This window comes from Pantherophis guttatus, chromosome 2, assembly GCF_059756535.1.
Source record: "Pantherophis guttatus breed Tessera chromosome 2, ASM5975653v1, whole genome shotgun sequence".
In the NCBI taxonomy this organism is placed as follows: Eukaryota; Metazoa; Chordata; class Lepidosauria; order Squamata; family Colubridae; genus Pantherophis; species Pantherophis guttatus.
Window position 1 is genome coordinate 255,062,219 of NC_142064.1, and position 18,653 is coordinate 255,080,871.

General features: G+C 42.9%; 1 protein-coding gene across 3 annotated transcripts in view; it reads right to left on the reverse strand.

Annotated features, from left to right (window-relative positions):
* Positions 1 to 781: 781 nt before the first annotated feature.
* LOC117667942 (neural proliferation differentiation and control protein 1-like) overlaps positions 782 to 18,653 on the reverse strand; it is a 61,364-nt gene continuing 43,492 nt past the window's right edge. For all 3 annotated transcript variants that reach the window (XM_034421560.3, XM_034421559.3, XM_034421561.3), the window contains 7 exons: positions 16,530 to 16,643; positions 13,295 to 13,510; positions 12,119 to 12,185; positions 11,020 to 11,104; positions 9,500 to 9,576; positions 8,946 to 9,039; positions 782 to 2,531 (listed from right to left, as the gene is read on the reverse strand). In XM_034421560.3, coding sequence (XP_034277451.1) covers positions 2,466 to 2,531; positions 8,946 to 9,039; positions 9,500 to 9,576; positions 11,020 to 11,104; positions 12,119 to 12,185; positions 13,295 to 13,510; positions 16,530 to 16,643 — 719 coding nt within the window. In that variant the 3' untranslated portion in view covers positions 782 to 2,465. The remainder of the gene's footprint in view (positions 2,532 to 8,945; positions 9,040 to 9,499; positions 9,577 to 11,019; positions 11,105 to 12,118; positions 12,186 to 13,294; positions 13,511 to 16,529; positions 16,644 to 18,653) is intronic.

Below are 18,653 nucleotides of genomic sequence, written 5' to 3' on the forward strand. Positions count from 1 at the left end.
AATGGACGAGTGCGCGCAACTCCATTTGCACCAGCAACAGGCACTCGTGCTCACAGGTAGCACTCAATTTGTGTTTGCACCTGCCGCGTGTGCAAATGGAGTTGCACCAGGGGTGACATGCTACCAGTTCGGATTGGTTCAGCTGAACTGGTAGCGATGGCGGTGGGTGGTTCAGAGAATCGGTAGCGATGGCAGCGTGAGGCTCCGCCCACCCGCCCGGTCACCGTTACTTCCTGGTTTTACCCAGGAAGTAACCTGTTTTTTACCCTCTGCGCAGGCTCAGAAGGGTTTGTGCTTGCGCAGCACGTACATTTCCGAACCGGTAGAGAAGGTAAGTAGATTTCACCCCTGAGCTGCACACGTGTGCCTGTCGCTCACACAAAACCATCCTCTCCCCCTTCTGAGCCGCCAAGCCGAAAAGCTTGGGGACCGCTGATCTAGAGTATCTTAAGTGCTCTGTTCCTCGATTCTCACCAAGTTGCAACAAAGTGAGGCAGGGACCCCAAAACACATCCGTGGGCCTCTCATATCGAGCCTTTCATGCAAATGAGAGCTGCTTTCTAGCCAAGGGGAAGGGGATTCAATTGCCCAGGATTTACGCATCTGAAGTATGAATTTGAAACTATCAAAGGATCATTTTAAGGCAGAAATATGAATCTGTTAAAAAAAAAGTTCTTTCAGCGTTTTGGATTCCCCCAAATCCTCCTTTTGACTTGACCACTGACTTCAGTAGATGAAAATAATAATAATAATAGGAAAAAACAGCACATTGACACACAACGGGAGAGATTAGGTCTGTGTGTTGAGGATGGGGTGATATTCAATGAGCATCTTGTCTCTATGACAAACTTTTGGGAGTTTGTCTGCAGTCCCGAAAGAGAAGCTCTCTACAGAAACATCTTATTGCTCTTCCCTCTCCTTCCTTTATATACAATCCCAAAATCTTGTTTGCCACAAACAAATCCACCTATGAAAAATCATCCAAGTAGAGAAGACTAGTGTGATCTCTTGGTCTTGTGATCAATGACTCCAACGTCTAAGATAAGTCAGGTCCTGCAGCGGAAGCCATAAACAAGCAAGATTTGGATGGCTAACACATGTTATTATATAGAGTGCATGATATCCAATCCACACAGGGCATCTGCCGCCTCACTCTGTGATTGTCAAATAGTTGAAGAGGAGAAAAATACCAGGAAGGGAAAAGCAACATCAGTTTCAGCTGGCTCAAGGATGAGTGGAGAGAACTTCAGGAATGGTGAATCTCCCCCAAGACCTTGCTTTTCGTACGTTTTGGCCGCTGGGTTGCAATGGAATATTTTAGCATTATTCATTGCTTAAGACTCTTAAAAATAACAGCATGGTTTTATAAATACATACATAAATAAAAAACACCATCAGGTCCCTAGCCCCAGCTTTGTTGAACTTGCAAGCTCATTCTAGAAGGAACTTGCAAAACTCATTCTAGAAGGAGTGATGGTGTAGGGGATGACCAGGCTGAGCCCGAGGGAGGGGTCAAACCATCATAAGTCACGAGTTCCTTTGTGCCTGCAAGAGATTTAAGTCCAACCTACCTTGAATTCCTTTCTTAACTCTCTTAATGGTCATTTGGCCAGATTTTTCTCAAGAACTTAAGCTTGCAATAAATCTTTATATTCATTTGAACTGCCTGAAGCTCCTGATCTCCCCGATGCTTAACAGGTGGCCTCAGATAGAAGTGTGCATTTTTTTTCATTTAAAATTATATCTATCCAGCAACAGCACCCAGATGACATATGGAGCTGGGGTGGGACAAGGTCTATTCCAACCATGGAGCAAAGCGAGACAGGAGACTTAAGTTATCATCATGAAAATGTAGCAAATTATATACTGTTGCTCTTATTAATATTATTATTGCCGAGGAGAGGTGTTTTATGGGATTTTCCGCCTCCGGTGACACGACAAATTGACTAGCTTGTATATTATATACACTATGTATATATATATATATCGTCCCGGAAAGAGTGGACACCACTGATGAGCAAAATGCTTTGGGTCAATCTTAGTCCTCTAAACGTGCCTCTCCATTCTCTTTTGGTACATGACAAATGAAGTCTTCTGCTCCTTAAATCTCCACAGCTAGATTGGATACAATAATAAACCCTTCCAGTTCAAGTTGAGTTGATGGCATTAGGAGAGCTTGAATCAAGATCTCCAAACGATAATAGTAACTTCCAGGATAAAAGTTCATTGTCAGAAGACCTTCAACTGAAGCAAAGCTATGATAGAAAATCTCCTAAAAGCCTGAAAGCATTCCCGTAGTATTAGCATGAGAGGATATAGGAATAGGTGGGATGGATATGATTTCCCCTCAAAGGAAGAGGACAGACAGACGGCACCTTGGGGGTGTTTGTAAGTTTGAATCTTTCCTACGTGGATCCAGAAGATGACAAGATAAGATGAAGGAAGGAAGAAAAACAGGAGGGTAATTAGGGGGGACATCGGTGGAGGGTGGAGGTGTCGAAGAGAGGGTTGTGGATCTCCATTTCTCCACTCTGAAAAGAGAAGAAGACACTAAATTAATCAAAGCATTCTTTTAAAAGAGGGGATAATGCAAGACTAGGGGTCAATGTCTACTACATTGCCATCTCCATCACTGGATAGGTAAAGTACATGTTTGAACATGTCCCTTTGAAAGCAGTGAGATCAGCCCAACCTATCTCACAGGATTCTTATTGTGGGGAAAAGAGGAGGAGGAAGGAGTATTGGGTATGTGCACCGTCTTGAGTTAATAAAGGAGGGATAACCCCCCCCCCTTTTTAGTTTTTTAGTTGTTTAGCTTTTAATCTGTAAATGGGTTTCAATTCGAATTGTTTTATAATTGGGCCAAAGTATATAATTCTTTTAATAATTTTAAATTTTGTATTGTTATGTCTTTTAGTTTTGGCTGTGCACCGCCCTGAGTCCACTAGGAGAAGGGCGGTATACAAATTGAATAAAATAAAATAAATAAAATAATAAAAATAAACAAATAAATTTCTCATCGGTACCATGATAGTATCTCAAAGGAAAATATTTTAGGTTAACTTTATCATATTTTAGGTTTAACTTTATGCAGGGAAAGTTTTCTTTTCTTTCTCCATTAAAAGAGCATTCACCTTTGATTTTTCTACTTGTACCGTGAACAATATCCCTACACTTAGCTAATCCCTTTGTAACAGAATTGAACTCTGAACTCTTATCATACGAAATGTGAGCTTTACAATATGCCAAGAGATCTACCGTGTTTCTCTTACAATTGTGCAAAGTTATTAAATTAGGAAAGCCCACTGTTTTGGGCCAGCTGGGCAAACAATGTCTAATATGGAAATTATCCAAGCATCCAGGTAACCCTGTATTTACAGCCAGTCAAAGTTAGGGGTTACCTGAAAAAGAGGACTTATGATCCAGGATCTGAAAGTTCTGATGGTTCTCCACCTGATCACATTATTGCAGTTTGTGTGCTTGGCAACATGGTGGCATCTACGGGTATTTGCAGCACCCCATGGCCATACCACAGTTTTGATGAAAATGGCATTTCTGGTTTTTGATAAAAGTACGCCATAACAAACAATGGGTCCATTTAAAAACTGCAGTTTTTGCACTTAAGACCATAGTCTCTGCTTAATGACCATTGCAAAAAACGTCATTACATGATTGATGATGGTTTTATGCCTGTTACAGCTTGCAACGGTAATGGGCAGGCTCCATTATGGTTGCAACTCAAGAACTAACTCATCAGATCCTGAAACCTCATGTATATAGAGCCTGATTGGGATGGTTAGATATTTGCCCTTGAAACCATGTCAATTTTTTTGCTTTGCAGTTGGTAGGAAGCAAACCGGAATGAACAAAGGAAAGGAACCACAGCTTTGTGTGGAGGAAGTGAAGTCAGTGAACACTCAAAGAGAGAAGTCACGGAAGACATCTCAGCCAACGTCCACCCAAACCTGGAGGTGAGACTTGAAGCTAGAACTTTGTCTGCATATGCAAATATGAAATATTTCTGGATTCCTATCTCTTTCTTTAATCTCCTTACTTGTTCTCTAGTTTTAAACGCTCCTCAGATGGATACATCTGGTTAGTTATTCGATGGGACTATTAAGATGGAGATGATCAGACCAGACTTGGAAGTTTAAAAACAGAAAAAACCCAGAAAAAACCACACGGGCAAACCACTCCATTTTTATTGCACAGAGTAGGAGCTGAGTTCAACTCAAAGTTGTCCTTCCTTCCTTCCTTCCTTCCTTCCTTCCTTCCTTCCTTCCTTCCTTCCTTCCTTCCTTCCTTCCTTCCTTCCTTCCTTCCTTCCTTCCCTTCTCCTTCTCCTTCTCCTTCTCCTCCTCCTCCTCCTCCTCCTCCTACCCCTACCCCTACCCCTACCCCTACCCCTCCTGCTCTTACCATGCACAGAGCTGATTCTGAGCATGACCCCTTTCTCTCCTCACATGGTTTAATTCTGAGAATGCCCTTTTAGTTGTTTTATTGTATGCTAGTCATGCCTTTATATTATGCATTTATGTATCTGATTATTATTTTATTTATTTTTATTGTTTATATTTATATACCGCCCTTCTCCCAAAGGACTCGGGGCAGTGAACAGCCAACAGATAAAACACAAGAAATACAAAATTTAAAAACAGTATTAAAATCCAATTAAATTAATTTGGCCCACAATTAAAAACACCCCTGTATTAAGACCCATAATTAAACAATTTAAAAATCTAAAACAATTTAAAAGAGTTAGGCCATTGTTACACGTGGGGGGTTTTCTAAATCTTTTTTATGTATGGTTTGTTTTTTATACTACATCGTGTTATATATCTACATCGCCTTATATATCTAATCAATCAATGGCTACTTGATGCAGTAGGCAAGAATCTTATCTTGGGTATTTTTATCATTACTTTGGAATTCTCCACTCTCCAGCCAGAAATCGATTAGGTCTACATCTTCCCCATGTATCGAAGGGGATGGAAGCTATTTAAGATTAAGTAGTCCTTATGGAACAGCCTCCATCCTGAGATTAAGAGGGTCTTTCTTTGGCCTTCTGAAGGTTACTAAAAACCTGGTTTTCTACCCAGGCATTATAATACTGGGATGCTAGGGGAGCCCAAAATACGTGTTTGTGACTATGAAGATTCTCAGTCATCCAGATCATGGTTGTCCCAAAGGTGCTTTTTCAAGAGGCAACTGGATTTTCTTTGTTTTTCCTTGAAGTTTTTTCGCTTCTCCTCCAAAGAAGCTGAACTGAAGAAATGTCTTCAAGGAGAAACAAAGTCCAGTTGCCTCTTGAAAAAGCACCTTTGGGACTAGGTGTGTTTGTAATTACTATTAATCTTCTCATCATTCCTATCACCCATCTCCTCCCACTTATGACTGTCTGATTGTAACCTTGTTGCTGGTATCCTTAAGATTTAAATTGACTGTTTCCCTATGACTATCATTAAGTGTTATACCTTATGATTCTTGACGAATGTATCTTTTCTTTTAGTACACCGAGAGCGTATGCACCAAGACAAATTCCTTGTGTGTCCAATCACACTTGGCCAATAAATAATTCTATTCTATTCTATTCTATTCTATTCTATTCTATTCTATTCTATTCTATTCTATTCTATTCTATTCTACTCTACTCTACTCTACTCTACTCTACTCTACTCTACTCTACTCTACTCTACTCTACTCTACTCTACTCCACTCCACTCCACTCCACTCCACTCCACTCCACTCCACTCCACTCCACTCCACTCCACTCCATTCCATTGTGGGATTATTAGCTATACCAAAGTAATTTTGTATTGGATTATTTTTAACTTCATCTTTGTCCAGTTTTAGGGTTATTGTTTAATTTTTATGTTTTTGACTGTGTGAACTAGTTGTGAGCTGCCCAGAGTTGTGCTTTTAAGATGGTCATATGAATTTTAGAAGGCAAACCCCCCCCCTCACCTCCTACTCCATTTAGCAAGTCTTCAGCATCAAATCTAACTACAGCCCAGAGAGGTGGGTCTAATGTGACTTAGGTACAAAATAACTCATTTTAGCATATAACCTGGAGCTCCACAACCTGTGATTCACAGGCAAGATATCCTGAGCCTCTTTTCTCCATTCCCTGGGGCCATCCATAATCCAGCTGTTGAAACTGGTGGCAAACTATCCAATTATGAGGGCTTCCCCCCCCCATTTGAAAAGTAATCAGACAAACGTGTGTGATTTAATGCTTCTATTTTACTAAAAGGGAAAGGGAAAATACTAAAAGAGAATCAAACATTGTGTCCTTACTGCTTTCACATAATTGTTCTTCCCACTATCCCAAAGGCTTAAAATACTTTTTTTTACCAAGGCCCAGTTATACCTAGAAAAAGGTTGTCCACCTATACATATTAACCGTTTTGGTATATTCAATTAATTCCTATAGAACCGCAGCTATCTCTGTATATAGCTATCTACTATTACAATGCTTAGGGATGCAGTGGCTCAGTGGCTAAGACACTGAGCTTGTCGATCGAAAGGTCGGCAGTTCAGCGGTTCGAATCCCTAGTGCCGCGTAACAGGGTGAGCTCCCGTTACTTGTCCCAGCTTCTGCCAACCTAGCAGTTCGAAAGCACGTAAAAAAAAATGCAAGTAGAAAAATAGGGACCACCTTTGGTGGGAAGATAACAGCGTTCCGTGCGCCTTTGGCGTTTAGTCATGCCAGCCACATGACCACGGAGACGTCTTCGGATAGCACTCTTCGGCTTTGAAACGGACATGAGCACCACCCCCTAGAGTCGGGAATGACTAGCACATATGTGTGAGGGGAACCTTTATCTTTATCTTTATTACAATGCTTAAAAGGCAAAGGAACTTTATCAGCAAAAATATGCAGGGGATTTCCCCTTTTCCCCCGCCATTTTCTTTTGTGTGCTCTATATGCTATTTAGATTTACATCATGGTGTTCCTGTGTTCCTGACTATCTTGTCTACTGTAAATATAAATGTAAAATATATCTATCTATATAAAATTTACAAGTTTGTGTCAGTGTCTCTGACTTCATTTGGACACTTGCTGCACAATTCCCTGGCAGGATCTTTGTCAGCCGAAATAGGGAGGGGAAGGGTGGATGAATGAATCAGAATCAGAATAGAGCTGGAAGGGACTTCGGAGGTTTTCTAGTCCAGCCCCCTGATTGAGCAGGAGATCCTATCATTTCAGACAAGTGACTGTCCAGTCTCTTCTTAAAAAGCCCTAGTGATGAAGTGCCCACAACTTCTGAAGGCTGGATGGAAGGTGGACGAATGGAAGGGTGGACGAATGGTGGTTTATTGCCTTATTATAACTAGGAATAGTTTCTTGGCTGTGCTTAAAGGTATGGATTGGGGGTAGGGGAAGCTCGGGACTGGAGCAGAGGTGGGTTTCAGCAGATTCTGACCAGTTTTGGAGAATGGGTAGCGGAAATTTTTAGTACTTCGGAGAACCGGTAGTAAAAATTCTGACTGGCCCTGCCCCCATCTATTCTCTGCCTCCCGAGTCCCAGCTGATCGGGAGGAAATAGGGATTTTGCAGTAACCTTCCCCTGGATTGGGGAGGGAATGGAGATTTTACAGTATCCTTCCCCTGGAGTGGGGTGGGAATGGAGATTTTTCAGTATCCTTCCCATGCCACGTCCATCAAGCCACACTCACCAAGCCATGCCACAGAACCGGTAGTAAAAATATTTGAAACCCATCACTGGACTGGAGTGTGTTAAGAGGTCAATGCAAAATATGTATCCCAACAATCTCAAAAGAACTACGATAAAGTTAACACATTACTAACATTTTCCGAAGAAAAATTCAGCCCAGTATACTTATTCTCTTGAAAGTCATCCTAGTGGCTTTTGGTCTTGTTAGATGTAACGCCTCCAGAGCAGTTTAAAACATAAAAACTCATTAAAATGATATCGATCAAATTGCATAAAGGGTAGTCTCACATTGACCGCTTATTGAGCAATTTGGCTAAGAACTGTTTGCAAAGTTGTGTCTCCACTCCAGTTGTTATTGTTTAGCAGGACACCTGAGGCTTTGTTGTTACTTCTTATCTAGATTATGCTAGATTGTAAAATATGGGCCTTGCTTATTCACTCGGATAAGTAGATTATGTCTTGGTGAATTAAAGCCATTAAAAGAGATACTTTATATATTTACTATCTTTGTATACCAGCAGTGGGTTTCACATTTTGTTACTACTGGTTTGCCGCACACATGCTTGCTTCGCAGCGCGCCCCCCGGTTTGTGCGCATGCCTGCCTTCTGTGCATGCGCCCAGCCTTCCGCGCATGTGCCCAGTCTTCCGCGCATGCGCCCAGCCCTCTACGCATGCGCCCGGCCTCAAAAATGTGCCTAAATAAGACAGCATAGAGCTGGGGCGGGTGGGCAGGGCCACCCGTGATTTCTACTACCAGTTCGCCCGAACCGGTCTGAACCAGCTGAATACTACCTCTGTGGTATACCGCTTCTCACTATTGCAAATACAGGTAAGCCTTGATTTACAACCACAATTGAGCCTGTAATTTCTGTTGCTAAGTGAGTTTTGCTTGGTAAGTGAGTTTTGCCCCATTTTACGACCTTTCTTACCGCATTTCTTAAGTGAATCGCTGCAATTATTAAGTTAGGAAGAAGGTTGTTAAGTGAATCTGGCTTCCTCATTGAGTTTGCTTGTCCGAAGGTCACCTGACCCCAGGACACTGCAATAATCATAAATATGAGCCAGTTGCCAAGCGCCTGAATTTTGATCACATGACCATAAGGATACTGCAGTGGTCGTAAGTGTGAAAAGCGTTCATATCTCACTTTTTTCAGTGTGCTGTTGCAATTTCGAACTGTCACTACATGAACTGTTGTAAGTTGAGGACTACCTGTCCATCCATCCATCCATCCATCCATCCATCCATCCATCCATCCATTACATACCGGGGCCAATCCAGGACATTCATATACAGTATAGTCTCCATTTTCACTCTCTGATTCTGTAGGGTTCGGTTCCACTGTTTTGGGAGATTGTCTCCTGGGGAGAAGAACACAAGATAAAAGTGATGGGATGTTACAGAGATCATAGAGTCCTCATCGGTTAGTTAGCGTCATCAGGTAGACCAGACTAAGAAGTCAATTTCACAGGAAGGCTGAAGCTCTTTTTAATGAGCTCATGCGTTGGCTGAGGAATTCTGAGAGTTGAAGTCCACAAGTCGTAAAGTTGCCGAGGTTGGAGACCACTGTCCTAAGTGATCAAGTGTTTGTCTGCTCAGCGTTGGGAGATCTGTTTCCCAGCTCTGGAAAACAAATCTTTTAAAGATATCCCCCAACCTAGAGATCTTTTCTCTTGAGATAAAGAGAGAGATGAAAGTTCTGCTCTCCCGTGTCCTCTGTCCCAAGGAGCCATGGCTTTTCCAGTTCTGAGACTTGCTCCATTCTCGCAGCTCTCCCATTCCCTCCCACCTCCAGGGAAAGTTCTAGAGAAAAACACTTACTCTTCACCAGTAAGAAGTTTCTTCCGATGCTGATAGTGGTGGACTTGACAAGACTGTGCTAGCCTGGAATCCATATACTGAAAAAGAGGAACAGAAGATGATTAAGGAGAGCCTCATGAGATCAGGAAAATCATCTTCTCAAGCATCCTCCACCAACCCAATGTCTCTTCTGAAAGCTGATAGGCAAGACAATTATGATGGAATATTGTCCCTCCCACCCCACCCTTCCCCTCCTAGGAGTCTCCACGCGACCCATTTTGGATGCCAGGTAAGTGCAGGGTCTGCATGGAGACGCTGGGAGGGCAAAAAACGGGCTTCCCAGGAAGTTCTGGAAGTCTGGAAACGGGCCCGTTTCTGGCCTCCAGAGGGCCTCTGGAGCCCTCCTGGAGGCTCAAAAAAAGCCTCCAGAGCCTGGGAAGGGCAAAAATACACTCCCCCCCCCCCCGGCCATGGTGCAGGAGGCTGAGTAGGCCAGGCCCACCATGGCCACGCCCACCCAGCAACCGGGCAGAGAACCGGTTGCTAACATTTTTGAATCCCACCCCTGGTAGCAATCAATAGACAATACAATTTAAATAGTTTGTGACGGAGAAAAAGGATGTGAAAACAGCTCCTCCTTAACACTTCCCAGAATATATGGCCTGGGGTGCAAAGTAGCCTGCTTTAGTTTGGCAAGATTTCTGTCTATGGGCGAGGAACAATAAAGAAAAAGTTTAGAAGAGGCTCAATATGTCTTTCCTGATTTTTGGAGCCCTGTAGGCAAGAATACCAATTCAACCTAACTCTGATCTCTGGGACGTTATCCAACTGTCATCATTCATGACCACTAGAATATCCTCTGGAAACTTTGATTTTGGGATTTACCAATTAGATAGATTTGTTGTTATAGAAATGGCTAGTTTCTATGATTATGAAAAAGTAAAAAAAGTTGAGGGTAGAGCTTAATGCCTTAATTTACTGCACCAAAGGAGTCAGAAGTCAATGCCTAATTCCCCAAATATTTGCTTTTCCATTTTTTTTATATGTCATATTATAAATTAATAAAACTATTAACAGACTATTGACTGTTTCCTAATATGATGTGATTGCTTATTTGTTCCCTATGACTATCTTTAAGTGTTGTACCTTATGATTCTTGACGAATGTATCTTTTCTTTTATGTACATTGGGAGCATATGAACCAAAGACAAATTCCTTGTGTGTCCAATCACACTTGGCCAATAAAGAATTCCATTCAATTCTGTTCTGTTCTGTTCTGTTCTGTTCTGTTCTATTCTGTTCTATTTTATGAGAAAGCAATGACTACTAGAATATCCTCTTCCCCCCTCCCCCTCCCCCTCCTCCTCATTTTCATTCCATTGAACACAATCTACTAAGCCCCATTTGATTGAGTTCATACGATACAACATGAACTATGATTTCCAAACCATAAACACAACATGCTACAGTATATATAACATATCCTATAAGCAAGGTCTTCATCTTTCATTAACAAATCCCATTTTGCAAAGCCAACGTACTGCACTGGGTTGATGGTATCGGTACTGGTTCCCCCGAGTAGCTGTGTATGCCATCTTTTGAGCCAAGCGTACTTCTTTCTGAAGCCTGCAAATTAATCATAAATGTTTTGAGTGAAACACAACAACAAAAAATAGGAATAACTCCCAACGCATTGTTCTCATTTTCCCGATTCATAGATCATTAAATCTGCAGCCCAGTTCCCCCTCAGCAATAGGAAAAACAAGGAATAAAGGAATTTTACTGATCATGGGCAGAGCTTCTCCCAAGGTGTCCTCGGTGCTCTCTGAGCTTGCTTATTTTCTTGCAAATGTTTTATTACCCTAACTAGGTAACATCATCAGTGCTAGTCTGTTTCTCCCACCTCAAACATGAAAATAGTGATCATTATAATAATAGAGAAAGAATATATGAAAAAGGGGGCGATTGTTGTGGTCTGCCAGCAGCCTGCGGAGCTGGCAGCAGAGTCAGACAGTGAGGAGGCTGGGGAGGACAATGGGCCAGTCCTGGAATCTGGGGAAGGCTCGGACGAGGGTTCTGCGTTGGAGGCAGAGATGGGGCCAGGGCCATCTGGGAGTTATGTGCTGACTCCGGAGCCTCCAAAGTCTGACGTCAGTGAGGCAGAGGAACAGGGGCAGCTTGTTCCCAGTGCGCACATGTGCAGAGCTGCCAGAAGGCAAGATCAGTTAAGACAAAAGGGGCGACTTGGGAGTAAGGCTTGGAGATGATTGGCCCCTCCCATAAGACATAAAGGTGGAGCAAAGGGACATGAGCCTTTGTAGGAAGCAACTTTGTTCGTTCTGATCGGTTTAAATTCTGAAGCTCTGTTTTGACTCTGTGCTCCATGTGGCCTTGCAAAGCTAATTGCCAATTAGGTCTTTGGCAGCGTGTCAAGGGAGATAAAGGCGGGTGCTTATCCGCCTTATCCCGAAGGACTGTGGCAGACTTCTGTCGGACTCTTTACAAACTATTTGTGACTCATCACGGGCTGGGAATGAACAGAATTCACAGCCGTTGAAATAAAAAGAGGGTTTTGGGGACTAATCGTGTGCTTTTTACTCTCTCAGGAAGCCTAGGTCAGAACAATGATCAGATTCATACCTGTACCAGCAAATGGCTGCAACCACCAATCCAGAGACTCCTGTCACTGTGCACATGACCACAAGAGCTGAAAGGAACATAATGAACAACTCTGAGGGTTGGACCCACAAGGATATGACAAAACACTGCTTTGCCAGCTATGCAAACACAAACATTTCACCATTCAGCTCTTCTCCTCGTTCTTGCCCCATCTTTTCTGGTTCCCTAAAAGAAGACTAAACTAATGCCAACAGGTGCAAAAAAGCAGCCTTAAAATTGACAATGAAGCTATCAAAATTCTACTCTTCAATGAAGCCATCATAGCGTCTCCTGTTCAAGATCAACCATCCACAGTAAAGGAACAAGCAGTCAAGAAATATGCTGCAGGCTAGCACTTAGTAGAGCAGCCATGAAGGCCCTGGAAATGATACTCAAACACCATGATGTGTCTATACCTACAAAGTTAAACAGACCACGGTATTAACAGAGTAACAGTTGGAAGGGGCCTTGGAGGTCTTCTAGTCCAGGGGTGTCAAACTCACGTCGTCACGGAGGCATCACATGACTTATCAGGATTTTTTCCCCCCTTTGCTAAATCAGGTGTGGGCGTGGCCAGCGTGTGATGCATCTGGCCTGTGGGCCAGTGGTAGAATTCAAATATTTCTACTACCGGTTCTGTGGGCAACCAGCCAGTCAATGTCAGTCACAAAGAATCAGGACCACATGTTAAGATCTAGTTAAGTTAATTTATTGCTCATGCCTATATATTAAGGATCTAGTCAACTAATGGTCAGCACTAAATTGGTGCTAGGTAAGAGTTAACAGAATTCAAGATGAGTTAAACTTAGCAATAGCAATAGCACTTAAGACTTATATACTGGTTCACAGTGCTTTACAGCCCTCTCTAAGCAGTTTACAGAGTCAGCATATTGCCCCCAGTAATCTGGGCCCTCATTTTACTGACCTCGGAAGGATAGAAGGCTTAGTCAACCTTGAGCTGGTGAGAATTGAACTGCCAAATTGCAGGCAACCGGCAGTCAGCAGAAATAACCTGCAGTACTGCATTCTAACCACTGCGCCACCCACAGCTCTTCTTAGACTGCTTATGAGAATGTAATGACTCTAGGCTGGTTACTCTCTTGACTCCACCCCCAGACTCTGCCCGTTCTCCTATGGTCAATTAGTCAGTCTACTCACTAAGAGTCACCGCTTTATTCATGCTAGTAACTGGAGGACGCGACCTCTGTTTGAAGTCCACTCTTACTCTCCTTGGTGGTATGGTGGCTGAAATTGGAGTGATTTCATATGACTGAGAGGAAACTGCAGAAGTGTTCCCAGAATAGGAAACGCTTGTTGGCTGAGAAGTCGGGAAGTCAGTCTGAGAGCTGGATGGTTCAAATACCTCAGTAATACCTGTAAAATCAAAAGACATTAATTTTAAAGAATGCCATTTTTCCCCCTGCCTGCTTTCTATTCGCTGCTGTTTAGTACCAGATCCTGCAAATTTCTCTGTGAGACAAGTCTTTGCGATAGTTTCATCAATCTAACAGCAGAGCTAAGCTTAAAATTTGAAAATAGGCCAAATTCTAAACATTTTTGGAAATATAGTCCAGTAAGCAATGTTGCTCAGAGATGATAAGGAACTGACAACAAGTGTGATATTCTGTCTTTAGTCTGTGAGCTAATTTTTACTCTAGGTGAGAAAAATAATTAAGAAATAATCCCCATCCCCATCCATTCAGTTGTTTTCCTCCAGATATACAATAGTAGAGGGATTGCCTGGTGTCTACCTTTCTATTCCTATTCGACTATTCTACTATCCATCCATCCATCTAGCTATAACTGGAAGAACTGAAGGCCATTTCCTTCAGGGTTGTTTATGCAAACTCTCGAGTACCATTTCCTGTGGGTTTGGAACAGGATTTCTCAACCTTGACAACTTTATGATGGGTAGATTTCAATTCTAGGGAATTCTGGGAGTTGAAGTCCACTCATTTTAAAGTCACCAAGTCTAAGAAACATTGCTCTGGAAAATGCTGTGCCTTTTGATCGAGAGAATGTAAATTCTGGCCTGCAGCTCATATGTTTTCCCCTCTTCCTTATTTTCCCTGCCTTTTATCTTCTTCTTCTTCTTCTTCTTCTTCTTCTTCTTCTTCTTCTTCTTCTTCTTCTTCTTCTTCTTCTTCTTCTTCTTCTTCTTCTTCTTCTTCTTCTTCTTCTTCTTCTTCTTCTTCTTCTTCTTATTATTATTATTATTATTATTATTATTATTATTATTATTATTATTATTATTATTACCATGTTTCCCTGAAAATAAGACCCTGTCTTATATTTTTTGAACCTCGAAATAAGTGCTTGGCCTTATGTTAGGGGATGTCTTATTATTTTGGGGTGCATGGAGCAAGATGGGGCTCCTCTTGCTATCTTACCTGATTTCCACCTCTGTCACCCTAATCAGGGGAAATGGCGAGGAATGGCTGCGCATGCGGTTAAATATTTTTGGGGAGGGCTTATTTTCGGGGAGGGCTTATTTTCATGGGGGGCTTATTTTAGCACATGCACTCAAAAGCCCGATTGGGCTTATTATCAGGTGATGTCTTATTTTAGGGGAAACAGAATATTATTATTATTATTATTATTATTATTATTATTATTATTATTATTATTATTATTATTATTTACATTTGTTGATGTTTAATCAATAAGCCTAGGGAATACTGAACTGAAGGGTATGTGTGCTTGCTCTCATCTGGATGCGGGGAATGACTGGGAAAATGCTGGATGCAGTTTGAACTGGAAATGATCTCATTTTCCAACACAGTTAAGAGATAAAAATAGATAGTGGATAAAATCATAATGCATATTCAATCTTACTTCCAGGCAGTACAAATGTCAGAGAGACAGGGAAATAAATATATATAGAGAGAGAGACTGGCTCAATGCTTTGGATTAAAATTCATTGGAAAGTAGACATTGCCATGTAATTTGAGGAGTGGGGTGAAGCACAATCCAGAGTCAAGCTCTCCAAATTCTGTGCCAAAGTTTCCATGACGGTGGCAATCAGAAGGTGCCACATGACCCAACAATCTCTTGAATCATGAATCATTCCAAGGCATGGCATTATTATGCAAATACTAAATGCACTTAGAAATGAATGCAAAGCAGACTCTAATCTTACACATGTAGCCCTCGACCTACGACCACAATTGAGCCCAAAATTTCTGTTACTAAGCAAGAGGATCGTTAAGTGACATTTGCCCTTGTCTTGCCACAGTTGTTAAGTAAATCATTACAGTTGTTAAATTAATAATAAGTGAATCTGGCTTCTCCATTGACTTTCTTTGTTGGAAGTTGGCTGGGAAGGTTGCAAATAATCGCAATAGCATACTTCATACAATATATACCACTTCACAGGGCTTTACAGCGCTCTCTAAGGGGTTTACAGAGTCAGCCTATTGCCCCCAACAATCTGGATCCTCATTTTACCCACCTCGGAAGGATGGAAGTCTGAGTCAGTGAGAATCGAACTACCGAACCACTGGCAGCCGGCAGTCAGCAGAATTAGCCTGCAATATTGCATACTAACCATTGTGCCACCATGGCTCTTAAAATGGTGATCACATGACCCCACGACACTGTAAGTTACCATTATAAATACATGCCAGTTGCCAAGCGTGCGAATTTTAATCACGTGACTATGGAGAAGCTACAACAGTGGTGTGAAAAACAACAATAAGTCACTTTGTGCAGTGCCAGTGTAACTTCAAACGATCACTAAAGGAACGGTTGTTAAGTGAAGAGCTACCTGTATGCAGTCACTTGCTCTGCCAGTATTAGTGCGTGTGTGTCTGTGTGTGGTTTCCTCCTTGATAGTTACTTGATTAATCTGTTCAATGATTTGAAATTATTAAAGAGAATTGGGCCCGGGGGTGGGCTTCAAAAATTTTAGCAAGAGGTTCTCTGCTCGGTTGCTGGGTGGGCGTGGCCATGGTGGGAGTGGCCTAGTAGGCCTCCTGCACTACGGGGAGGCGTTTTTGCCCTCCCCAGGCTCTGGAGGCTTTCCTTGAGCCTCCAGGAGGGCAAAAACGGCCTCCCCAGGTTCCGGAGGCCCTCTTTCTGGCCTTCCCAAACTTGTGGTAGGCCTGTTTTTTGCCCTCCCTGAGCCTCCATGCGCGCCCTACACTTACCTGCATCCAAAATGGGCTGCGTGGGGACTCCTGGGAGGGGTGGGGTGGGCCAGCCAGGAGTGGGATTTGCGGGTTCTTCGAACTGCACAGAATCATAGCTAGAGGTTCTCCCGAACCCCTGTGAACCCCCAGCAGAACCACCCTTGATTGGGCCCCTTATGCTGATTCCTTGCGTTAGATAGGAAACACCCCAAATAATTTGTTCCCTTTTGGAGAAAGAACGAAGAGTTGGTGAATTTACATACCAGGTACGGTGGTCTCCATCGTGGACGGTTGCAATGCCTTTTCATGCTTAGCCAAAAGGTAACGCAAAAGACCCGGCAAATCATTAGGTCTCTTCTGAGTTTTGAGTTTGCTTTCTGAAAGAGAGGAAATGGAGAGGGGAAGTGCAGCCAGTAACACACACAAACACACACACACACACACACACACACACACACACACACACACACACACACTAACACTGGCAGGACAAGTGTTTAATGTTTGACATTCAGTATCATGTTGATGTTGAGATTCTGGAAAAAGTGCAAAGAAGAGCAATAAAGATGAAGAGTGGATGCAGGAAATGGGTTTGTCTAGTTTAGTGAAAAAGAAGGACTAGGGCAGTGATGGCTAACCTTTTTGCCATCGCGTGCCAAAAGCAGGGGGAACACTGGGGGGTCATGCGCCTGCGTGCCCACATCCATAATTAAATGCTCCCCCCACACACTCCCCCCGCTTTTGGCCTGGTGGGCCTGGTAGGCCTGTTTTTCGGCCTCCCCAGGCTCCAGAGGCTTTCTAGGAGCCTGGGGAGGGCGAAAACAGCTTTCTCCACCCCCCGGAGGCCTTCCAGAGGCGGGAAACAGCCCGTTTCCCGACTTCCGGTGGGCCCAGAAGGCCCAAAAATCAGCTGGCCTGCATGTGCATGTGCGCTGAAGCTGAGTTAGAGCAATGCTCATGTGCCCACAGATATGGCTACGCGTGCCATCTGTGGCACGCATGCCATAGGTTCGCCATCACGGGAGTAGGGTGATATGATAGCAGTCTTCCAGTATTCAAGGGGCTGCCACAAAGAAGAGAGGGTCAACCTATTCTCCAAAGCACCAGAAAGCAAGACAAGAAAGAAGGATGGATGGAACCTAACCAAGGAGAGAAGCAACCTAGAAATGAGGAGAAATTTCCTGACAGTGAGAACAATCAACCAGTGGAACAGCTTTGCTTTCAGAAATTGTGAGTGCTCCATCACTGGAGACTTTTAAGTCTTTTAAGGCTTAGGACCTGGTTATTTACGGGACCGCCTGCTACCACCAATAGCCTCCCACCGACCAGTATGCTCCCATAGAGAGGGGCTCCTCCGGGTGCCGTCGGCCAAACAATGTCGACTGGCGGCCCCCAGGGGGAGAGCCTTCTCTGTGGGGGCACCTACTATCTGGAACAAGCTCCCCCCGGAGATACGGAGGATCCCAGATCTGCGTACCTTCCGTCGCGCGCTCAAGACCTTCCTATTTCATCAAGCCGGCCTGGCCTAAGTCTTTCCCCTTTTTAAATGGAAATTTTAAATCTGGTTTTAAATTATTGGGGTTTTAAATTTGTTCAGCCAAATTATTTAATTCGTTTTAATCTATTTTAAATTTTGTATTTATATGTTTTATTCTATGGCTGTTCACTGCCCTGAGTCCTTCGGGAGTAGGGTGGTATACAAATTCAATAAAATAAATAAATAAATAAAGAAGAGATTGGACATCCGTTTGTCTGAAATGATATAGTGCTAAGATTGCTCTTCTTTAAGATTAATCATCTTTAATCATCTTAGTTGCTCCTAATATAAAACATATGAAGAATGGTTGCAGGAATTGGGTATGGCCAGTTTAGAGAAAAGAAGGACTAGGGGTGACCTGACAGCAGTGTTCCAGTATTCGAGGGGCTCCCACAAAGATGAGTTGGGTCAAACGATTTTCCAAAGCACCAAAAAACAAAACAAGAAACAATGGATGGAAACTAATCAAGGAGAGAAGCAACTTAGAACTAAGGAGAAAATACCTAACGGTGAGAACAATTAAACAGTGGAACAAATTGCTGTCAGAAGTTGTGGGTGCTCCATCACTGGAGGTTTTTAAGAAGAGACTGGACAGCCATTTGACTGAAAACGGTATAGGGTCTCCTGCTTTGAGCAGGGTTTTGTTTTTGTTTTTGTTTTGGCAGCAGCAGCAACTGTTAAGCAAACCCATTGTTTCCTATGGACAGAAAAAACATTGTAAATCACAGTCACATGACTGTGGGGCACTGCAAACAGCCATAAATGTGGACCGGTTTCCAAATGCCCAAACTGCAGTCACATGACCACGGGATTTGCGGAGGGGATAAGGCACTTCAGAACCGAGTTGTCA